Source organism: Pagrus major, chromosome 7 (genome assembly GCF_040436345.1).
Source record: "Pagrus major chromosome 7, Pma_NU_1.0".
In the NCBI taxonomy this organism is placed as follows: Eukaryota; Metazoa; Chordata; class Actinopteri; order Spariformes; family Sparidae; genus Pagrus; species Pagrus major.
In genome coordinates, this window is record NC_133221.1 from 22254600 (window position 1) to 22279897 (window position 25298).

Consider the following 25298-nt stretch of genomic DNA (forward strand, 5'->3'; position numbering starts at 1 on the left):
CTGAGCCTGACAGCGGGGGTTGCTTTTTCACCTGCAAGAAACGTGGATACATTTCGAGGGATTCTCGCATCTTGGTCACGTTTTTCTTTTTCTTTCTTTTTTTGCCCTTTTTTGATGATTTTTCTTTTCTTGAAGGGATTCGTCGGACCCGAGTCGGGAATTTGAAAAAAAAAAAAAAGTCTATCGGTGCGCAGTTTTTGGAGGCTCGGTGGTGATGTGAGGGGCTGATAACACATTTCAGCAACAAAAGCGAGGGGCAGGGAGAGAGAGAGAGAAGGCCCTTTGGAGGAGAAAACACAGCAAGGAACAGCCATCACAAATAAGGAGGACAAATCGGGGGGATATTGGATCGTGTCGGAGTTGGAGGTGGTGGGGGATCCAGCCGAAAAGACAACCGCAGTGAGTTTGGAGCTGTTTTGGGTTGATTTGATGCAGCGAATGAAAAGGAGCCGGATGACGACGGAAGCAATGAGACTATCACACATGTAGCTCGTTTGGGTGTAAATATTATTTTCCTCCCTCCTGTCCTGCTGGGCCCCCCGACGAAGACAGCTGTCGGGGAGACAGAGAAATAGATAGAGAGTCTAAGTGTGCACCTATGGAAATCTTTATCATGAAAGGAGACGTGGAAACGAGCCGCACCACAGCACGGGCGAGGTTTTCGGACACGCCGAGTTCGGCTCCTTGTCACGGGCAGCAGTGAGACGCAAGACCCGGGCTTTTGGAGATGCAAATTAGGCTGTTTGTTCTGCCTCCGTTTGAGGTGAAACCACGATTTTTGGTCTCTTAAAGGACGTTGTGGATTACAGCTGTTAACGTTACACAGTCGACTGGGGGGAGAGAGTAGGGAAAACAAAACAAAAACTAATACTGCATGTGAAGGAGGAAAAAGCCCGAGCAGGATTCAGCAAGCTGAGAAGGCGGCCTCGGTGTCGTCAGCAACAGTATCCTGCCCTTTCTCTGACAGCAAAATAGGCGTTATGGACACATAATTTCTCCTGTGCTGCACCACGGACAGTTTTTGGAGCAGGCCGGGGACGTTAAACTGTGTAAATGTGGGTGACATTGTTGCCAAATCCGCATGACAAGCGAGGGATCTAGACTAGTTTAGTTTATTTATTTATTTTTCTTCCACATACCCCCCTCCACCTCCACTTCTTCTTCTTCCACCTCCTCCTCCTCCTTCCCCTGGACCCCCTTTTTTCTTTTTTCTTGCGGGAAGATGGGTTGTTTGGGCAACAGTAAGACCGAAGACCAGAGAAATGAGGAGAAGGCACAAAGAGAAGCAAACAAAAAGATAGAGAAGCAGCTCCAAAAAGACAAACAGATATACAGAGCAACACACAGACTACTACTTTTAGGTGAGTTTTTTTAAATCTTATTTTTGTTTTATATGTTTGCTACTTTACAGGAGAGTCCTCTCCGTGTGCACAGTTGAGGCTTTGCTTCCTCCCTGCATAACCTTCTGGGATGTTGTTTTGGGAAACACTGTCAACAGTGTGACTTTGCCATTGCATAAGGCTAAAAATGCAGCACTGTGCTGGGTTTTCAGCATGTTGCTGTCAAATTGACAGTCCATTACTACCAACACCAAAACATGCTGTAGCAGAGTCCATAGGAGTGTGGGAGAGTATACAGTGATGTAGAGTAAATATGTTTGGTGGTTAAGCTGCTGTCAGTGATCGTTAGGATAAACAACCATTCACATTAATCAAAACTGGTTCTATTGTCATTTGTAGTTGATTGATTAATGCTTTTAATGGAATATCCCTTTTCAGCTGTAGTAGGCCTAGTTTGTGAATACATAGCATTCATTTTAGTCCTAATCATGCATGTTGGCCTGAAAGCCACATTAGTTGTACGTTATATGCCAGTATGGAAGTGTGTAGCCCAGACTGTGTATAAAGATAATGTGACTGTAAGACAAAAAACACACTGAAACCTCCTTAATGGAGAAATGAACATGTGTAAGACTCAACATGTGGTTGTGTGTGTCAGAGAGTGAACTGGAGGTGGGTTGGGTCTCTACATTACATAAGAGACAAATAAGAGTGTCTAACTTTTCCCTGCCGTGCTCTCCTCTGTACCCTCCTCGTATATCCATTGGCAGGCTTACCACTTCCAAGAAGCCATGGTGTTCTTTGTAAAAATCATAATATCTGATTACAGAGATGCCAGTGAGGGTGCGTATTGTACGACACGCCTGTATTTATGTTGGGGAGGAAGTTGTGGTGACTTTAGGAAAGCAGAAGGACAGGACCCACATGAAAACCAAAACAAAGATGTCTGCCGTAAAGTTAGCTGCCGTTCAATTATATAATCTGCTAGTTTGTCTTTATCGCAGACCTGTGGGCTGTGATTCTGCATATTTTCGAGGATATGTTTAAACAGTGAACAAAGCCAAATGCAGCCTGAAAGGGTCACTGTCAAAAATGTATGCTAAGCCCTATGCTTGGAAAAGATAGTGTCTGAAGTAGTGCAATCCATATCCATAGCTTAAAGCATCTAGTGGTGAAAGTGGCAACCAGGAGCCAAAACATGGCTAATTGTTCAACAGCTGTGGTGTCATTCTTTGTGTTATGTGCAGGTGACACACACACATACACACACACACACACACACACACACACACACACACACACACACACACACACACACACAGAGGCCATCCATTACAGAACAAAACTTTTAGCATGTCTACCCACCAGGCTCTAGTTGTTGATCATTGGTTTATGCTGCTCAGTATAATTGTAATCTGCAACTAGGACTACACTACTCATTGGATTAAGTAGATCAGCTAATTAATGTGTTACTGGTTTCATGGCCCATGTTAGCAGAGTTTGTTTCACTCTGAAGACTAACACCTCCAAACGGAGTGATGACACAAAATATGTGTTATATCAAGGGGTAGCAGTTATGTTAAGTCCCAGGTTGACAAACTAACACTTTACAAGCTAGACCCTAAATACTGAGCATTATCATGACCTTCAGGTAACAAGCTTTTAGCTAAAATCAATGTATTAGTCTCCATTTATGAATATAACATTTTAAAAATTAACTACAGCAAATAAAAAAACAGAACTTTATACATTTGCACGATGCTTGAGCAGAAGTAGTGGATCCCATTAACTTCTCAAGCTTCTTATAGCATTCATCCAGCTGGTGACTTTTGAAATTTAATCATGTTTCTTAATGTTGTATCTTTTATAATATAGTCAAGATACATTTTCAGATTCAGCAGAACATCTAGCTTAATCAGGTAGTTTATTTATTTATTTATTTTTTACCTTATCTGACTTAAGATTCATTTAAACTTTATACATATTAGCTACAAAGACACAACTGAAGTGAACTTGTTTGTAAAATCATTGCAAGTTTTTTAATTAACAGTGCAATTATAATTCAATATCACCACAGTATTTGCATATCAAAGGGACAGTCCTGTGTGCACAAAGCTCTGCAAATGTTTGTTATATAGTAAGTCACTAGGACAGTTATCTGTTATTTAACTGCAGTAAATGTTAAATTGACAGACAGTGTTGCATCTTGCCCCAGAGATCATTCACATTTTGGTTGATCAGAGTTCATGACCGTTCATTGACATATTGCACAGTTTACATCTGTGTCTACATTACAGTGGCAACTTTTGCCCATGTGTGTCCACTTCTCAGGTTCAGATTGTATAAATTTGACCACTGATGTTATCAGGAAGTTTGTCTTTGTCTGGTTACAGATCCTTCAGAGCAGAGGCCATGCTAGCTGTTAACATAATAAGACAAGTTATCTGATTTATTTAATAGCTTCTTCAGCAGAAAATACAACTATATTGAAATTCTGGTAGATTACAGTATTACCCTAACTTACTCTTCTCCTGAACTGTATCTCATCTGATGAGAGTTACACACATGTTCAACTTTTCTGGTATTGTGTGTTAAAAATTTCACCACACTTGAGTTCCCTGTGGTCATTCAACAATATAAACACATTTTTAATCAATTAGTTTGATTAAAGTTATTTGGAAATATGACTGTTTTTCACTGGAATTACAGACAGACTTTGGGAGTATTTCCTGTTGGACAAACCACTGATGCCCATTATTCTCAAAATGTTACTTTTGCAGATGGTTTTCTTTGCAGACTATAATCCAGCCACATTCCTCAAATCCAGTGCTGGGTTGATAACAGCTGTACAAGAACTTGGCATAAATAAAAATAAATAAATAAAAAAAATCTGACCAAACCTTGAGGGCCAGTTGGTACTTCAGACAGTGTTGTGTGAGGAGATAAAGGGAGATGGTAGAAAAAAGAGGAGAGCTGACATTGTGACATGAGGTCACACAGATTTGAGAGCATGATGTAATGAGTTCATGGTATGCACTGTAGCTTGCTAAGCCACCAAAATGCCCAAGTCTCAGAGTCATCTGTACATGACTACCTCAAATAGGTCTCATGTGTGGGAATTACTGGCTATAATATCCTAATACCAAACTGTGCAAACTGCCAGTCTGTCAAACAACTTTATTTTGGATTGTCATTGTATTAGTGTTACTTAGAAATTGACCTATATTGTCCAAACTGAACAAATATAGACTAATAATTTGGAGACATTGGACAAACTGTGTTGATACAGAGTTGCCCATTTTCTCCATCACACACATCCAACATGGCCAAGAGTAAAGTCTCCTTTCTCAGACGTCAGGCCTATGATTTCTTGTCAGATCTTAATATTGAGTTTGTTATTTGACAACCATATCAGTACACACATTTATCACTCCTACAAAAGTGACCAAAAACTCATCAGTGGCTCCAGCTCACCTCCGAGAACATGAACCCCAGCATGCTCATCCCAATACGTACCATAGTCACATATTGAGGCTGACATGTTTTAGTGGGACATTACCAACATTATCTTGCGATGAGACTCACAGCTGTACAAGGACTATGTGGTAATTAAGACATACGGCATCCTAAGAGAAATGCATTATTTTATTTTATTTTATTTTATTGTATTTATTGGTTTTTTTGAACAGTTAGCCAAAAGATTCTTAGCCATCTGTGGACGCTGGACAGAGGTTACATCATTTAAAAGAATATACGATTATTATAACACCTGCTCTTGAAGGGAAATGTTTAAACTTGCTTTTTATTGAAAAAGTCTAAAGGCAGTCATCATCCAGTCTGTAATCTTGTGATTGGGATCACAGTATCTAGTGGAATAATCCACTTTATTATTCCAGCCATGACCATGCAGCACTGTCCTTGCCTCCACTCGCAGTTTTCCCAAATAAAGTCACAGTCATGTATGAAATTCTCTGTTTGTTATTGAAAGTTTTCTGTAGGGCATAGTAAGTCACAGCCAAAACAGTAAACAAACTTCCAAATTGAAAACCTTTCAGTCAGATACAGTGCTTGTATCCAAATATGGGAAATAGAACTACTGTATACACACTGTACTGTAAGGTGGTATGTCAGACAAATGTGTATGGTCTGAATCCCAACGTTGTGTGAGTGTGTATGTCTGTGGTCTTGTTTCACATGTCATCAGAGCCCTAATATTTCCCTGTCTCTGTCTTTCGCTCTCTCAGGAGCTGGAGAGTCAGGAAAGAGCACCATAGTGAAACAGATGAGGATCCTACATGTCAACGGCTTCAATGCAGAGTAAGTATGATACTAAAGACTTAAGGCCTAGTAGGTGAACATGAACATATTGACAGTCGGTTTAAACTGTATGGGCTGGGTCCCATTTCTAGAGCCGATGTCCCGGCTTAATCTGCACCTCCTTTCAGACGCTACAGAGCACATTTGATGATCTTTGTCTTCTGAATATGAAATTGACATGTTTATCACAGTGAAGCTGCCCTGAGGAGCAGGCTAATGTGGTAAACTGCAGCATATTCCGTGATGCCTTAGTCAATAGTATATACTGTACATCAAAATGATACATAATGATACATATCACTTAAAATGTATCCAAGCAGCTAACAAAAAGGAACATTAATTCTAGCTTCCATCTTTCAGATCTTGTTGTGGCGTTTTAATTGTTCATCATGGTGTGCCTGTTTTTTTGCAGTATGGAAATAGGAGGCTGAAATGGGATGAAGTCTTTAGGATTATATGGCTACTTTTTGGATGAAACGATACTAGTCAGCCAAAACAATATGATTTCAGTTTACAGTCATTTGACCAAGCTTTCTCCTACTAGAGAATAACCTGTGTGATGTCACATAACCAGTGCTTTCATTTTTAAAAGCTGATTTGGCAGCCTAGTTGGAGTGCTGTGCAGAAATGGAAGTTTGACCCTCTGCAAAATAACTAAAGACTGGAGCACTAAAGTTATGTTATTAGTATGATGATATTAGACAACCTGAGAATGAGACGCAAATATCAACTTTCTTCAGAATAGCTCAGAAGAGTTTGCCTACATTAGTCCTACATGCTGTTGCTTTAATTGTCCATCTTAATGCATGTACACTGGCTTGCCTCTCCTTTCAGTTTTCTCTGTACCAGCAACGTTATCTGCTTTCTTCGTCAGCAGTAAGTTTTATAAAGTCCCCCAGAAAACACATCTTGCGTTTAGGATTTTTTCATCAGTAATTCCATTGTCATAGAAGCTTGGTGCTTATTATGTAGTCGATCAAAACCAATGTGCACTGAACAACATCGCAACAACCAGGTGGACTAACAAGTTTGTACAAAACAACGGCATAAGTAGATCTACATTAAACAGGAGAGGTAGCATCACAATCAGTGCGTTTACAGGAGGGATGTAACACCAGAGAGCATCTCCCTTTCTGCAGATGGTAGACGGGAGAGCGAGGGATAATTGTGACCTGGTTAATCTATTGCGGATGGCATTGTTGTCACTGACAGATAACAAAAATAAGAGCCTATAAAATGCTAAGATGGGTCACCAAATATACTTGGGCTGCTGTTAATATACCTGGGCGGCCCACCCACTGTATGTGTGGGAGACACTGAAGCTGGCTAGCTTGCTGCTCCATGTAAAATGAACATAGATACCAATTAAGTCAATGCAGTCGAACCTCACTAAGGAGAATATTGAATGCTGAATTAATTGCTATGACTGAGCCTAGTGATTCAAATAGTAATATAGTTTTAAATCACTTGGCTTAGTGATGACAGGATTTTAAGATATAATATCTTAAAACAAGCTTAATTCAAGGCATGCAAAGCCTTATTGGAAAAGCGTTTGTAGAATACAATGAATGAATCGTGATTCATGTTGTATTTATGTCGAAATAGCAAGGTGAAGTTGGCAAGTACAGCGGTATTTGTCCGTTGAGCTTAGAATAGAACAGAATATCATGTCTGAACATGTAACAAACTTTCTGTGCAAAAATAAATCAACCAGAATGCTTACTTCAGCTGAACTGAGCTTTCTATCATGCTTCTGTGTTTGTCGAAACTGTCTAGACATTATTTTTCCAACACAAACAGTTAAACAAGCACCTGGATTTATTTTTACAGATACTATTTTGTCCTTTGTCATAAGAAAACATTTAGTTTATGCCCCTTATTGTCTAGATAAACATTCTTCTGCTTTTGGCGTGCTTTTGTTGTTAGTAGTTTATTTTCGTCTCAAGTATTTCTTACAAAAGATTACAATTCTTACTGTTTCAGTAAGCAAAATGGAAAGTTTTGTGTGTGTGTGTGTGTGTGTGTGTGTGTGTGTGTGTGTGTGTGTGTGTGTGTGTGTGTGTGTGTGTGTGTGTGTGTGTGTGTGTGTCTTAGCACGAATTGCTCTGGTGGTTGTGATGGAGATGGAAGCATCTTTGCAAGGTTAGACTAGTAAATCGGCACCTAAGGCAGATAAGAGCGTATGACCCAGCGCGTGACTCCACAACACTGAGCAGTGACTGTGTCTGTGTGTTTGTTTGTTTTAGTGTGTGTGTGTGTGTTTTTTTGCGTTCGCGTACGCACAGGTGGGTGTCTGTCTTCATTAACAAAAGCACATCACTTCCAGTCAGATCTGTGACATTGCTTCGATTATGTGGTTGATTTGTTTCCTTGTTAAGCCATGTGTGGCTCCTTTGTTTCCTCATGTGTCGTAAACTGTACTCCCATATATATGTTGCTCCATATGTATGTGTTTGACTGCTTTACTTTTAATGTGTGGTCAGATGTAATTTTCCAAGTGTCTACTAATGGATCACCTTTATCTTTGAACGTCTGCTAAAACCAAAACCTACAGCGCAGACCGGTTGCTTGTGGGTGTCCACATGACAAGTATAGTAACATGTTTTATTAATCCTAGATCCTGAGGCAGGACATAAATATACTGATTTGGGACTGAAAGGGTTCAATAATGTCTGTGATGAAAGAGTTTGGGTGAATGGATCGAGTGTTGTGGTAACCTAAAGGTCAGAGTAATTGGCTTGTGACCGGAAGCCTGCTGGTTCCAATTGCTGGCCTGATTTGGAAAAGGAATGAATGACTGACTCAGCTCTCTCTCTATTCTTCTCAACTATGACTGAGCTGCCCTTGGGCAAGGCATGTTACCGCCAGCCTCATCACTGGAGCTGTTAAGTGGGCAGAAGCTGAGGACTGCGACTGTGTGGGACAGTTTTTTTCTTTCACTAAAAAATAATCTCCACAGATTATTGTGATATTGATTTCTGACCCAGTCCCTGTTGTCTGCTTCACATCTGTTAATTCTTTGCTTTTATTCACCTAGACACATGTTGTGTCATGTCTTGTTGTCTTTTTCCTCTCTTTGTCTTCCCCCCTCTTTCAAACACAGGCACGCAGTAGTACTGGAGGAGCACACACACACACACACACACACACACACACACACACACACACACACACACACACACACACACACACACACACACACAAGACCATGTGATTTTTAATGACTATCAGGTTGAAAATGTAAACAAGGCCTTCTCAATCTCCCTCATAACCCAATAAACTCTGTCTTACCCCCTCTTTTCTCTCTCTTTCTCTCTGTTTCTTGATGCACAGTGACCTCACAGGCTTCTCAGGCTCGGTTACCATTTGTAAATGAGTTTTATACAAATTGTAGTCTGTTAGTGGAAAAGTGACAAGTCACACATTCAAGCTATTCTGAAGCAAATTCGGAACCAGATTTGTAACTTTTCGTTACTTTTTTGCTTTGAGGCTTTTTGTCAAAGGGACAGTTTCTAGTCTTCCTAGTTATAATCAGCTCCCGTTTTTTCGTTGACGTGTTATTGATGCACTTGCTAGAGCACAAATGTTGTGTTAGATATTTATGAAAGGGCAAAATAAGATTATAATAGCATTGCAGCGATATAGTAGCTTGGACCAGGAAGGTGAATGTGCCTGCATATGTGTATGCATTTCGTTTGAGACTTTGTGTATATTTTGTATGTCATCTGGAGCGTGGTGTGAGACAAAACATTCTCAGTATTAAACTGTTTGTGTTCAGTTGGATGTAAGTTTAAGATCCTCTGTGCTCTTTCCTGATCTTTATCTTCGTTCCAGCAAATCAAGACTTTAGCCTCCATGTTAGCAACTCTTGTTTGTTCATGTTCGCTTGACCAAGAGCCTGCATTATTGAGAAAATATCCTGTTACTAAGTGACTAAGTGACAAAGGTGTGTGACTGTAGGTGGTGAAATTAACACGTTTGCATCTGCATGTCTAAACTGATTGCAACCACTTTCCTTGTATAAATGAGGCACAGTGTGTAGAACTACTCAGCTCCACCCAGTGGACAGTCTGCACCCTGCTAAATGTAGAGAGTGCATTTGTAAGTAAGTTACAAAACCACTTCCATTATGGTGCTTCACATCTAAAAACCTGATCCATCATGCAGCAACATGTTGTGAAGGAAATGTGCAGCTTTTGTTTTTGGTAAACAAATGCTTGAGTTGAACCTAAAAATGCTAATTGTAATGGTCTAAAGAAATTGATAAACATCTGCACTGATTTGGTCTAATGTGGCAGTGTCCTTTCGGGAAAAAGTAGGAACTGGCACAGAAGAAAGAGGCCCATCTTCCCCTTTGTCACTGACACAGAACTATTGTAAACACATTGCGGTGTTGTCGTGGCAGGCTCAAGGTGAAAGATAGGCTAACCGGCTCTATGGTTTGCGTTTTTATTAGAAACATTTCTGTCACACAAAGTCCAGGTGTCTTGTACAAACCGCTATCCTTCAAAGCAGACAGACATAATTTCTCTACTATGTGTACCAACGGAGGTCTGTTTACCCTTTTTAGATCAAAAACAAACTCAATGCACTGCACTGTGGTGGACCATGTCACAGTAACATGGAACTCCCTCCCTGTACTGTACTTCTGTTTAACTTCACTAAAAACAATACTTGCTAACTAAACCCTCTTATATGTTCAAAAGAAGAGCATGCCATCTGTGATGGCCGGTTTTCTTTGGTGAATATAAAACTGCTCCCACGGTTTGTAGTGGCTCCTCTTTTGGCCTTATCATTGAATGCTGAGAGGAAGTGACAAGACATTTCATGAACTATCATTCAATAAAATTTTGCTAATATGCACCATTCTGTCCACAGGAAGCATTTAGTAATCATTTGATTTTATGTTATATTCAAAAATGTTTTTATTGTGTTCGGTATTTAAATAGCTATTTTCAATCCTAATAGGCCAGAAGTTATTGGAAACACTTTAATTTTATTATATCTTGTGTTCTAATATTTTCGTGATATTATTGTAGTTTTCTGTCCTGTCTGTGACTACATGTTGATGCTATTGGTCTCAAAAAATAGACTGCAATAAAATAATTGTTTTGTTTGTGTATCAACCACTTTATCTTAGCTAATACTGTGTAAAGATGAAATTATGTCCACATAACATTAATTAAATTTATGGGTCGCTCCACCACTTACTAATCTCATGGAGTAGTACTGTACAGCCTGTGAAAACAACTGCTGTAAAACAACGCTCCAAAGTTTTAAAAAAACAAACAAACACAAAAAAAACTCATCAAGGTTATCTATGCTTGGCCTTGAGACTCACAATTGTTAACAGAAGCCTGTATTACAACTTGGAGGTGAGGGGTTTGAGGGGAGTGGTCATTTTGGAAGCAGGGAGGATATAACAAAAGATGCTATTGAGCTACATAATGTGAAATGTAGTATCCAGCATTTTCAGAGCTTGATCCATACCAGGAACTAAAAATCAGGATATCTCAGTCTCTGCTGGTATTATTTTTTTCAGCCTCTATTGAGTCCCCCAACTTTATGGAAATTAAATACTAGATCACTGGAGCACTCTTTTTAAAATCCTTTAATATGACTTAAACACGAGTCTCACTGAACCTGTATGTTTGTGTGTCTGTTTCAGAGAGAAGAAGCAGAAAATTCAGGACATCAAGAATAATATAAAAGAGGCTATTGAGGTAAGTGGCTGTGTTCATGACATTTTTACTGGGACTGATCCAACCGGTCATACAGATTTGGAGACAATAAGTCCACGACTTTTGTAATTTTTGAAATCATGTCATCCTCTGTCTCTGTCATCCACATTTAAATTTATTTTATTGGGGTTTGTGTGTTTGTGACAGACCATAGTAACAGCTATGAGCACCCTCACACCTCCGGTGCAGTTGGCATGCCCAGAGAACCGGTACCGGATCGAATACATCCTCAACCTCGTCAGCCAGAAGGACTTTGAGTTTCCATCCGTGAGTAGTTCAATATTAGACACCATAAACACAAACACACATGCACACACTCAGAAATATGTCAACCTCACACTAGGGTCTTATTTTTGTAGTTTTACCCTGTAAAACCATCAAGTTAGAACAACCATGTACTTCATTTTTACCTTACTACACTTACGGTAGTAGAATTAAAAGATTTAAACAAACATTTCAGGTGCTTCCCTTTATGTTTATACCGCCAAAAAACAAAGCGGACAAGATGGCTAATTAAATGAAACCCATATGGTCATCATATTGTTCTTCCTGTTTGACTCTGGTGTGACACTGTGGCTGATATATTACATTTTCTTCAGGTGCAGATATCTTCACCTTTTTGTGTGTTCCAGTAGATGTTAGTAGGTAATAGTCTCAACATCCCAGGTGATAATCCCTTGACACAGGTAGCAAACACTGAGGTTTACTAATGACCTGATTAGTAATGTCTGTTTGAGTTAAATATTCCCAGTGGGACGTTCCCATTAAGTAATTGTCCAAGCCAAGAGACTAAACCTGGAGGTCTGGGAGTCTCACTGTTTATCCACAGCCACCTGTGGGGCCAGACTTAATTCACTTTTCAATTTACACAGCCTCACATATCAGTAGAAGCTATCGTTTATTTTCTAGTGCTGCTACTCAACCTATAACCTATTTCATTTTTACTAAATCCCTCTGATTTCAGGACAGTATGAAAATCAACTTACGTGTCTTGACTCTAGGGCTGCAGATAACAATTATTTTCATTTTTAATTAATCTGCCCTTTTTTTCCATGACTAACTGTTGAGTCCTAATATCTCTTCAAATCTCTGAGCGCTTATTTTGTCCAACCAACATTTACGTCCAACCAGATCAAAATCCAAAGACTCTTCATTTACTGACACAAACTACAACGAAAAGTGGTGAATCTTTAAATTTAAGAAGCTGAAAACTGCCCATTTCTGATATTTGTGCTTTAAAAGTTACTGAAATGATTCATCGATTATCACAATAGTTTGTCCGTTGATTGACTAATCAAGTAATCGACTACTATTTGCAGCTCATCTTGAAAAATGCTTGAAATGAGTAATCAGTGTCATAGAACAATGTTTTATGAGATTTATTTTGGCCAAACTTAAAATATCGTGGTGTGGTGATTGATTTGAACAGTCTGCTGCTTGTGGGAAAGTAGAGACTAGAGAGACAGCAGCTGATGGTATTTCTTTCATAACCTCTGTTTTGTTTTTATTTTTGTACTTTTTACTTGAACTACATTACCACACAATGATCATTTTAAGATTTTTTTCTAACTGCTGATTGGAAATTGATTTTCACAAAATGAATGTAATGGCCACCTGAAATGTCACATGTCTGATAAACCCTGTTGCTGTACTCAGCAGTAATGTAAAGTACAGTATATTATGATTTGTTGTAAATGAGCTAGAACACATAAAAACACTGGCCTGCTCCTTTAATGCTTGGAGGCACAGAGTTCATGTAAATAGCCTCCATGTATTATAAAAAGAGGAGTGTTTTGACTTGCCTGCTAATTAATGCATTAATTGGCCTAACAACCTAATTTGCACAACTGCTTGTGTTTAATGTATGATGGTGATTATGGAGGGACATCAGGCAGCTAAAGTGCCTCTTGTTTCTCTCCATACAGTCGTAGATGACGACCTTCAGCAAATAGGGTCAGCTGTCCTACCAAACTAGCACACACACATTAACCCTGCTGAAGTGTCCTTGAGCAAGACACTTGTTGCGTACCAGCTCCAGTGGCTCTGTTTTTAGGCTAATGCTGCACCGACCTCTTAATGGGGATTGATAATATCACATCTCATGTCTGAGAATTCAGGTTTTCCTGGTTGTTCAGTTTGATTGTTGTAATGTAGCAGTTACTGGAGAGAGAAGAAATGGAGGCTGTCATACAAAGAGAGGGAGCAAAGAGGAATAGAGGAAGCGTTGCATCAAGGGAGGAAGAGTGAGGTTTTTAATATTTTTTTTCTTTAAAGCACATGAGATGATGATAAAAGAGCACTCTGTTTGTAAACACATGATGAGTTTGGTGTCATAGAGAATGGCACAATGAAAGGATTTTCTTACATGTAAGGGACGATGCAGCCAAAAGGATTTCTGTTATGGTTCGTTGAGATTGCAATTAATGAAACATTTTCCCGGTTTAGAGTTAATTTGAAGCAACTGCAGCAAACAAGAATGTAGAACTGCATTGATGGGTCGATTAATCAGAAGAAAGTAATCTGTACCTGTTGTGATAATTGACTCTTTTGTCAAAAATGTCAAATATAGTAGTTACAGCTTCTCAAATGTGAGAATTGTATGTTTTTCTTTTGTCAAACATGATCGTAATATCTTTGGTTTTTTGACTGTTGATCAAAGAAAACAAAACATTTGAAGACATCACCTCAGGCTGAAAAATATAGACAAAGCAATGACTCATTTTATCACGAAAATATTTTAATAATGATACATATACATCTCTTTACCACAATTTAGCAAGAACACCTTCACAAAAAAGATGCAAAAGAGGGAAATTAGATTTATATAAGAGAGTTTTATCATAAATTCAACATTTTACACATCAGATACAGGAAAGCAGCGACGACAATGGAGTAAACAGGTTATAAATAATACAGAAGTTTAACCGAAGTAGCTGAACTGCGTGCTTGGAAATGAAAATTAAGGCAAATTGTCAATTGTTACACAAACTGTACATTGTAAACATCTGCTGTGGTTTTCAGTTACTTGACCGGGTTACACTTTGTAAAATGTCATCATAATTGATATAGAAATTAAGAAGACACTGTTGAAAAAAGTTCGGGAAAAAATAGAAGGTAGCGCAGCACATTTATGTTCAAGTGACCATCTTCACCAGATACAACGATGTGTTTATTTACATGCTGTTATTAAAATCATGCTCTTATCCTGACTGATGTATAGCTAGTGAGCAGACAGCAAATGATTGTCTTTCACAGTGACACATCAGCTGTTACAGGAATCAAATCTGTGAGTTTTCCTGTGCGGGGCGCTCTCTTTAACCACTAAATCAGCCTACTGCCCCAAGAATTCCACTCATGCTGAGCTGTTGGGAAGCAATTATTTGTTTACAGTTACTGTTTGGCTTTACTTGTTTGGTTGGTTGACTTGTTTATGACAAGCGCGGCATAGTTTCCAAGTTATGAAACAGGATGGAGAAATTGTATTCTGCCTTTCATTTGAGATCTGCACAGAGGGACAGCGTTGATAGTGGCCATGTGAATGTATGTTGAAAGAGAGAGGTGTGCTCGCAGCACATCAACTTTTCCAGTCAAGACTGCAACATTGTACATTTATTTGGTTTTCTTTTATGCTGTACTTAGCACTAATAACTTCCTGCAAATGATTGCACATAGCAAATTGATCTATTCCATTATAAATTGCAAGAGTGTGTGTGTGAGACAGACTGGCGTCCATGTATTCCTACTCTGGAACAAGGAAATAGCCTGTTTTTGACCTGAATTTAGGACAGTTCAGGGACACATCAACCACAAAGTTCCTGTTAATTCACTTGAACAGTCCTACACACACAAAACACACTGCTGAGTCACTGTAGTCGGTCTACACTTGGTCTGTATCTGTGCCTTCAAACAAACCTAATATTTGGTTTTAAATGATTTTGCTTGATAAATTACCTACATTTTAGTAATAATCAATAATGAAAACTCTTGTTGTTAATTAATTTATACATCTTTTGTTAAGAGTTGGGGGTCAATACACACTCATTAATAAAGGCCTCTCCTATCACCAGTCTGTACAGGAGTAGATTGAGTTATTTTGTTGCTTTTCTGTTCTGATATAATACTCAACAGATAAATATTCTGCTGTTTTTGTCCTCAGTCAGTTTTGTTGCCTTCCATGCAAATTGCAGGCAGTTTTGGCTTGTCATTATGAGGTTGTTGAGTTGTAAGGTGATGTATTATAGAAGAGTGAAGGTCTCCACGCTAATTTGGGGTATTGATTTAATTCATCTACTTGAAATGACTCCCTGGGCTCTTCCATAAATACCCAAACATATGGCTCAAAGAATTACTTTTCTTACCCAGGGTTTGGTATCAAATCATGACCCTGCTGATCCAAATCAAAAACTGTCCGATATCCAAGGTTCCCATCCGATGCATCTTGTCTACTTTTGATCAGATATTCCCTTTATCTGCATTAAGAAACTTTGTTTTTTGTTTTGTATTTTATGAAGGTTCTTGTACATCTGGACATGTTAAGACAGCATTAAACATTAATGTCTACAGACGTTTGGCTTTTTTTGTTAAGTGAAGACAAGAAGGGTTTAGTAGAAAACCACCAAAACAAAATAAATGAATAAATAAATAAAAATCTTGCTCTTACAGTAATATCTACTCCCTGTATATATAAGGACTTCCTTTACTTATTTCTGTGTATGTTACCAGCTCTTGTGTGCTGCACTGATTACTGTGTTCAGCAACTTTCCAACATCTCTGAAATGAATTATACAGAGGACACCTGTTGTTCAGTCAGTGAAAGTGAAGTGGTTAATCCATGCTGTGTCCCAGCATGTAAGAAAGTCCGTCTATAGTGCCTGTGTATAATGAGGCGTCTCTCCCTCCCTCCACCACTATTTACCTTTACAGAAATGTACACAGGTATCGCCCAGGCACAACGTACACTGCATGTGGTGTCAACAAAGCCGCTGAGCACCCAGTGCCCTCGAACACACAGCCCTGTCCTACTTTCTTAATCTGTCATAGCTGTCATATTTGGTGTAAGATGCACATATTAATAATAAAGACTCTTGCTTGTAAGAATACTTTCAATATTTGATTGGACTATCAGTTATTTAATCAATCGAAGGTTGCAGTTTGTAATACTTAAAACAAAAGTATGTGATTGAACATCTCCATGAGCTGGAACTGAGTGTATGTTTCATAATTTCATTTTAAGTAAGATCATTTTTGACTGGTGGGAAACACACACACAAGCCCCAGTAATCAATGTATTTCTGTTTGCCCTCTCGTCCTCAGGAGTTTTACGAGCATGCGAAGACACTGTGGCAGGATGAGGGGGTCAGGGCGTGCTACGAGAGATCCAACGAGTACCAGCTTATCGACTGTGCACAATAGTAAGTAACCCTCCACCAGTCCGGGCACATGGTGATATGATCTCGTCCCTGACATACCAGGTTTATTAGGTGCACCTGTACAATTTAGTGCAATGTTAAGTTTATAATGTTCAATTTATATTGGCAATGTGTCGTTATTGAGTAATTTAATTTATTTTTTAAATGAATTAATTGTTTTTTTTATTCCTTGTACTTTGTTGCACATTTTTTTTATTTGTTTTGTTTTGTTTTGGTTCCCATCGCCAGATTACAAGTGAACCAGGGCAAGCACAGTCACACCGATTTGGGATGTCCTGGTGGTTCTGTTATGTTAGTCTAGTTGCATGCCAGGAAGCAACAGACCAGCTACTCCTGTTCAGTTGCATTTGCACAGTGTGTAGACTTGACACTTGAATTACCACCCAATTATTGACCCTGTTAAAGGTTGTATTATTCACAAACGTATAAAAGACTATGCTGTGTGTTTTTATGTATGTATGTGATGCGTGTCACATGCCAACACCAGATACATTTTTTAGTTACATACAGTCTTCCATGAAATTTAACAACAAACTCGGTCTAAAATGACATCTGTTCACTAAAAACAGTAAAGACAATATATCGGTGCATATCGGACACCATATACACAGATACCTGTGATCAGCCAACTGGTATTTCGGTCTTCATGGCTTCAAGCCCATTAGGTTACATCAGAGATTTGATTTAAGCTTTCGTGTGTACCTAGCAAAGGTTATTAGATTTTACACTAGCATACAGTTAAAACTGAGTCAGGTCAGATTGTTCACTGGAGATGTTCATCTTTGTATTTCCTTCCTGCATAAGCTGACTAGCTCCAACATTAGCACCATCTTTGCTTGTCTAACCAGAATATTGCTCCAAATCAGTTTTTTGGTTTTGTGTGTTTTTTTGTTGTTTTCTCTAACATGTTTTATCTGTCAGGGGTAATCTCAGCAAAAGCTTAAAGGCCTGTTGACCCTACATGTTTATAAAGCCAATGAGGCAACACACGTCAGTGATGTCAAACATTTCAAATCTCATCTGTAATGTCTCTGTTGTGGGCACTAAACTTCTTTAATAATGCACATGTTTAACTGAAATAATGTCAGATATAATGTCAAACATTTGCAGTTAACAGTATGTTATGCTCTGTGATTATCGAGGCCTACACTGCCACCTGTCTTTAAGACTTTTGATTTTCTCCCAAGCATCTCTTTCCTTGTATATCTCCCATACATAACCTTGTCATTGCTGCACCTAAATGATACATATGTATTGTTTTAAAGATTGCACAAGGGCACCTTAAATTTTCTTTTAACAACTCCAATGTTGATGGCAAGAAACGGAGTGTCGAGTTATCATTTTCAAAGCAAAGGCAGGTTGGAGAATAAAAAAGTAAGAGTTAAATAGTTTTCATGTAACTGCAGCAGTTTGGGAGCAAACATGGCCGAGGCTGAGTCATCCACAGATCAGAGGATGTTTAAAGGAGGAGAAGGGGGTGATGTTTTTGGGAGGATACCTCCGTTTCTCAGCTGTGGACTTTGAGCCAGTAGCCTGGTCTGCTTTTCACTAGTAAATCAATCTTGGTGAATATTACATGCTTTTTATTTAGCACTGTAGGTTGGTTTGTTGTTTTTAAATGTTTACATGAGAGAGAAACTCTCCCTCTCTACTCCTCCCTCAGGTGGCTGGGATGGTACAGTCCAGCCTTTTGTTCCGTCCCTCTTCTCGTTCACACATCCAGCACAAAAACACCAAGCTCATCCTGCTCTTGCTTTCTTTTTCTCCCCTGTCTTCCTTCTCTCCATCTCCATCGTTCTGTCTGTCTGTCTGTCTGTCTATATGTCTGTCTGAAGCTACTCGCACTAGATTGGGAGCTGATAGACTATTAATAGTGCATGTGGTTGGGTCACCATGGTAACCGTGCTGGAGGCCAGGGCGCTGGGGAGCTATTTTTGAAATCTGCTCTGTAATGTCAGACAGACGCCACTACGCTTTCATTCTCTGTCTCCCCATGTCCTCCTCCTCTCCTTCTGTTTCACTCCCTCCGTCATGTTCACTCTCATCCCTCCTTTTCTCTGTTCTGCTCGCTGCCCATCTTTGTTTTTAGGAAAACAGATTTTTTGCAGAGAAACCTTGCTGCTCATTGCACTGTGTTGATGTGTGTGTCAATCGAAGCATACCATCCACCATGCCTGTATAATATAACATGAATAGATTTCTGATTTTACATTGATATACAGTACATCATCAGAGAAAGTTCAGAGAAAGTATGAAAGTGAAGGTTTTTTGATTTGATTTTGTTTTATGAGATTTTAATGGTACGATTAATGTCTCAGCTATTATCACAGTATTACATAATTATAGTTATTAATATTATGTTACAGTGACCCTTAAAGGAATGAAAACATTTTTTTTTTTTTTAACAAACTCTTTATCATGGTTTCACAAAATATTATGTCCTGACAGACATGAAACTTGATATAAAATGTCAATTTTCACATCACAGAATACTGTGATACAGGTGTACTGCTGCAACCCTAGTAAATACTCACCCACAGGATGTTTAGCCATTTACAGGAGGTTAGAAATCATGGCAGATGCTACTGGTGACCCACCCTCTCCCACTAAATAACTACATGATAATACAAAAAAGTAGAAAATACATCAATAAATGGATAATAATGCCACACACTTCAAGCTCTCTGTATTTGATTCTGGAGGAGAGCTGGATGTCCTCTGCACATGACAGCCTGGAAAAAACAGCAGTCCAGATTTTTTGGAGATGTGTATACTCTGCTGTTTTTGTTGTTGTTATTGTTGTCCTGATCACTTCTCGGTGCATATGTCCCTTCTGGCACATGTGCTGATGCATTTTGGCATACAGGATGTGTGTTTTAGTGTTTTCTTTGGTGTCACCAGCAGAGCAAAGCATAAATGTCATTTATGTTGGTTTTAATTGAGTTTCATTCACATTGTCAAAGTGTTGGGTTAATGTAGAGCCTGTGAGGGTTAAACCACTGATGTGCTTTATATATGGTATCCCAGCTGGGGTGTTGTGTATGAGTGAACCTTTTTTTAACCTTTTTCTCACAGGTTGTTCAAGAGATGATGCTTTCTGCAGAAAAGTTCAGAGTTCAAACTGTTCTTTCAGTTTTTTGGTACTGATTGTTGTGCCTAATCCCATCTGTCTTCAACAATGGAACCACTCACTGACCAGTAATATTATTCCTATAACACTTTTCTTACTTATGTGTCTTTCTTCTTCTCTCTACAGCTTTCTAGACAAGATCGACATTGTGAAACAGAATGACTACACTCCAACAGATCAGGTGAGTGAATCTCTACCACCACCAAGTTATATTACCAACACTAAATTATACGGGTATATCTAAGTTTCCCATAGAGGTATTTGTAGAGGAAGTGGGTTTGAAAATGTGCTCTACATCAGACATTAATCAGTTGTTTAATGTTTTGTACATTACTCAAATGTAATGGTGAGCAATGTTTTAGTTAAATCTCTTCTTTGTTATTTTCATAACATTTTTTACCCAAGTTGCCCTCTACAAGCTAGAAATGGGGGCAGAAAATAAAAACATCTCATGTCCCAGTTTCTCCAACTTTTTAACCTGATCCAGAAAATAAGGGCACAGAAGCAATTTGTAGAGTGTGTCTTGCTCCAGACTTGCAGTGTAATCATTCAAAATGCTGTAGGATATCTTTATGGTCCTAGCAACCTTCTTGACCCTTTCTCTTACTTTTACCAGGATTTGCTGCGGTGCAGAGTACTGACTTCAGGAATCTTCGAGACAAGATTCCAAGTGGACAAAGTTAATTTCCAGTGAGTAAAAACATGAAGAGAGGGGCAGTGAAATAACATGTATATATTCATATCTTACTAAACTCACTCATAGGTCCAGTGTTAAACATGTACTACAAACCTGCTTAGAGAATCTCAGATGTACAGTGTCTCCACATGATGGCAGCATTTCACCTGTTAACACTGATGTCTCTTGTTTGATTTACACAGTATGTTTGATGTTGGCGGTCAAAGAGACGAACGCCGGAAATGGATTCAGTGCTTTAACGGTAACTTCTGTTTATTTCTGCTTCCTCCCACTTCCTCAACTTCATATTTTCTCCTCTCACTGTGTGATTTGTCTCTGTGTGTCTCTCATCCTCAGATGTAACAGCCATTATCTTCGTCGTGGCCAGTAGCAGTTACAATATGGTGATCAGAGAGGACAATCAGACTAACCGTTTACAGGAGGCCCTCAACCTCTTCAAAAACATCTGGAACAACAGGTGAAGAGGGACGAATACTGTGTCTGTCTGCATGTTTTCTGTCAGTCTGTAGTAGTAAAGTGGAGGCAAAGTGCCTTTCTAAAATTGTGTTTACATGGATACCCATATCCACAATGACAAGGATGGAAGACAGCCTTCCTAGAAGCTTTTTTGCTCGCTTTTTTGTAGCCATAGACAGATGATGCTTATCTATCAAGCCCACTGTCAAGGCTGGGAAACTTTTTATTATCTGTCCTGCTGCTTTTCCTCTTGGATGATTGCATAACCAAGTGCTGGAGTTCCCTAGCAACAAACACAATCAGGGATAGATCATGTACTTTATTTACAAGTTCCTGCGGCGTGTATGCAAATAAAAGTTGCAGAACAGCAGAAAATTACTGAGATCTTGGGCAGCATGTCTCACATCACAGCAGACTTGGTGGTCACTGAGTTTACTGCCGCAGTTCGAATGTATTTACCCCAGATCCCAAATTTATTCCATGCTTTATATTGCAGGTTTTACTTGTGAAAATCATCCGAACTGGTCAAATTTTTTAAGAAAAGAGCTACGTCGTCAGGGGGTCAGCCGTCACCCAACGACCCCCTGTTTATATTTATTGTACCAACTCCAAGCAGGAATGTCTCCTTGTGTCTCTGTTCACACTCAGAAACAGTTTGATGGTTCAGTGCTCGATGTTGATATGTCATGTTTACTTCTCTTCAGGTGGCTGCGGACCATTTCTGTCATCTTGTTCCTAAATAAACAGGACCTGCTAGCAGAGAAGGTGCTGGCAGGGAAGTCCAAAATCGAGGAATACTTTCCTGAATTTGCTCGCTACACCACACCTGACGATGGTGAGCAGTTGTACTACAGTTTTAGACTCTTTGACTTAGTACGGCCATTTATTTAGACAGGGAGATGTAAATGTAATTGAAAACACTGTCCACTTTAGGAGCTGTACAAATACAGCTGGCCTTTTTCAACTTGTAAATATCTGCTGTAGAAATGGCTTCTTTATTTCAGGAAATAATCTAATCATTGTTTGTAAAGTAGGGTGACCAGACACCCCAAACTGCCTCAGACAGTCCGAACTGGAAATTGAAAAAAATACCAGTATGTCCCAGTTTTCCCTACCACATGTGCCAAATCCCTTGCTGCTCACCGTGAAAGTTCCCTGAGCATGCAGAAACATCCCAGAGTAGTCATGTTTCTACTTTTAGTGTTCTTCCTCTGAAGCTTTCTATAAAACAGCTGTGCAGATACATGGCCAAACTCTTGTTAGTGTTCCTCCAAAACACCAGGTATGTGAGGGACACTGCATTTGGTGCCATTGACCACAGGAGGTCAACCTTGATCCACACCCTGAAGTCATTTTGCTCAAACACACTTGATCACAATAACATGGCAACTTAAACTTTTTAAATAACCTACTAAGGGAAGCCTGCTTACTAATATACGTGTCTGTTCTGGTCGTTGTATAAATCCATTCATGTTTTCAATAATCCCCACCTGAAAGAAATTTGGTGCCATTAGCGTCTCTTTTTCCTTCCAGCGACACCAGAGCCTGGAGAAGATCCACGTGTTACAAGGGCAAAGTACTTCATAAGAGATGAATTCCTGGTAAGTGTGTCTGCATAGGTTTGCTTTTGCACTTTATAATATGCTACATTATCAAACGGTTAAGTCTGAAAATAGTCTCTGTTATGTATGCAATACATCTTCATTTTTGTCCAGAAACCTGAACACAACAATGAGCTGCACTGTTGCGCTGGATAACATGTTCCTTCATTGCAATCAACATGGGCACTGTTGTTTATTTTTTGTTGAGTAAATACTCACTGGAGCAGCAAATGTGTATTATTCCACAGCTGAAAATAGTTCCCAACAAAAAACTTTGAACTCCTGATTGAACGTTTGCTAAAATAGTGCTTCCTTTCCTCTATCTACAGAGGATCAGCACAGCAAGTGGGGACGGGAGACACTATTGTTACCCCCACTTCACCTGCGCCGTCGACACGGAAAACATCCGCCGCGTCTTCAACGACTGTCGAGACATCATCCAGCGGATGCACCTGCGGCAGTACGAGCTGTTGTGATGGGAGAAGAATGGTGTTCAGCCAAAAACACAGAAACACATCGGACAATGAAAAACCCTGAACCCTGAGTCTCTGGACTCCCCTCTTCCACAGAAGTGTGTGAGCTCTTGTGAATGAATGGGGGCCAAAACACACACACTCTCTCTCTCTCTCTCTCTCTCTCTCTCTCTCACACACACACACACACACACACACACACACACACACACACACACACACACACACACACACACACACGCACTTACATAAACACACCATGAACCCAGAACTTCCCTGATGCAAACTCCCTGCCTGCAGTAGACAGAGCTATTTTGATGGAAGGGCTCGAGGGATTAACACATAAACGAACTCTGATCTCCGCCTTCAGCCATACCTCTCGACATCGTATATCGTCCCCAGACACATCACCTTCACATTTTAAGGAACCCTGAGTGGCCCAGTCTGGACTGTATTTCCTGCAGTGAGGATGGTTTGTTGAGATCAGGATGAAAACTGAGAGAGCTACTACTTCAGTGCAACTTGGAAAGAGAGAACTGTTGAGTTACTGCAAATAGAGAATAAACATGTTACAGCAGATCAGTTGAACACTGTATCTAACTAAAAACACAAGCACTGTGCTCAGGACTCAAACCTAGTACACAAATCCTTCCTATAATTTACACACATCCATAAATCCAACCACAGGATCTGCTTGCACAGAGAAATGTATCACACCTGCTTTTTACTGGACTGCACAACCCGGGCGGATCTGGAAAAAATGTACCAATCTACCGACGAGTGGCGGGCTCGTTGAGCTGTCGGCACAGTGCTTTGAGATTAAACGGACTGAGTGACTGCAGCCAAGCCCCTAGGAGCAGCATTACCACAGACTAAAAGGACCATGTTGTGATCAGTCAGGCTGCAGGGGGGCGAGGGTTCACAAAAAACAGGACTCCGATGTGAATTTCTCTGATGGAGTCTAGACACGACTTCTCCACAGAACTGTTTGCCACCTGACTTTGCCTTGTTGGTCGTGGAGCAACACGTGAGGAGGATATATTGAGTTTAAAACAAAAAGAAACAAAAAAAGCCAACTTTTATGGAACTTAACTAACAGAGGGCAAAAAGCATCCTTCTACAGTACAGTACCATATAAGTTAAAGAGAACTCTCATCTTGTCATGATCGACCCTGTTTTACTGTCTCCACAGCTGTTTTTGTCTGTGTAGACTTTTGTGCCATTGTGCCCTGTGCGCTCTCTTTCTTTATCTCTACTCTTTCTGTATCTGTCATCCTTCTTTCACTCCCCGTTCTTTCTCCTCTGGTCATCTTCACTCACTCTCCATCTTCACAATTTTTATCTTTCTCTCATTTCCCTCCTCCCCACCACTACCTTCCCATCTGCACTTTTACCTTCCCGGCAGTGCTCTTTTTGTTTCGAGAGAAAATAAGATATTATAATCCTGGAATATAAAAAAGATTACAACAACAAACGGGACACTAATTTTTTTTTTTTACTTACATGGTCAAACAGCCTGCTTGCACCTCCCTGCCATTCCTCCCTCTGTCATTCCTCCATCTTTCCTCTTCTCTCCCCCTCCCTCCACCCCCGACCTCTTGCTCCTTTGTACGTCTGTCTTTACTTTACTGCTGAACTATTATTCTTGTACAGACTGTAAAATGTATTATTTTGTACAACTTTATTGAAAAAAATAACTTTTAGAAGATCCCTGTGCCTTGATCACGACTGTACGTGTGTAATGAGCTAAAGTGGGTGTCATACTGCGCTGTATAGCTTGGCCAATCCCCTCCTAACTCCCTGCCTCCCTCGCCACTTCCTTCTCTCTCTCTTTCTTTATCCCCCCTCTCCTCTGTCTGTCTGACTTTCGCTCTCTCTCCTCGGGGACGGAGGACAACCATTCGTAGCTTTTGTAGTTTTATTTCTCTCCCCTATCCTCCCATTCTCTCTTTATGATTTAAATGTCTATTTTTGGATCCATATACCCCAAAAAGATAAATATATGAAATGTATATGGGTTTTAAAAAAAGTATTTTATTAGAATCAAATGAACCTTGACAAATTGTACACTTGATAGTGTGCGTATTGCTATAACTTAAATCCTTTCAACTGAA

At 39.6% G+C, this 25298-nt stretch overlaps 1 protein-coding gene across 2 annotated transcripts; it reads left to right on the forward strand.

The window, feature by feature from the left end:
* The first annotated feature begins 239 nt into the window (after positions 1 to 239).
* On the forward strand, positions 240 to 25298 carry gnas (GNAS complex locus). Of its 2 annotated transcripts, XM_073470407.1 has the most exons (13): positions 268 to 399; positions 1223 to 1361; positions 5585 to 5657; positions 11326 to 11380; positions 11546 to 11665; positions 16712 to 16809; positions 20084 to 20138; positions 20574 to 20647; positions 20837 to 20895; positions 20991 to 21111; positions 21815 to 21945; positions 22644 to 22711; positions 23041 to 25298. In XM_073470407.1, the coding sequence occupies exons 2-13, from the start codon at positions 1223 to 1225 to the stop codon at positions 23185 to 23187; spliced, it is 1140 nt and encodes a 379-aa protein (XP_073326508.1). In that variant the 5' UTR covers positions 268 to 399; the 3' UTR covers positions 23188 to 25298. The 2 variants fall into 2 exon arrangements, with proteins under 2 accessions (XP_073326509.1, XP_073326508.1); XM_073470408.1 differs by lacking the exon at positions 1223 to 1361 and having other exon boundaries at positions 240 to 399.

Coding starts and splice junctions, on each gene's coding strand:
- gnas (XM_073470407.1), top strand. CDS start 1,223: ATGGGTTGTTTGGGCAACAGTAAGACCGAAGACCAGAGAAATGAGGAG. Junction 11,381..11,545: donor ATATAAAAGAGGCTATTGAG/GTAAGTGGCTGT, acceptor TGTTTGTGACAG/ACCATAGTAACAGCTATGAG. Junction 16,810..20,083: donor CTTATCGACTGTGCACAATA/GTAAGTAACCCT, acceptor TTCTCTCTACAG/CTTTCTAGACAAGATCGACA.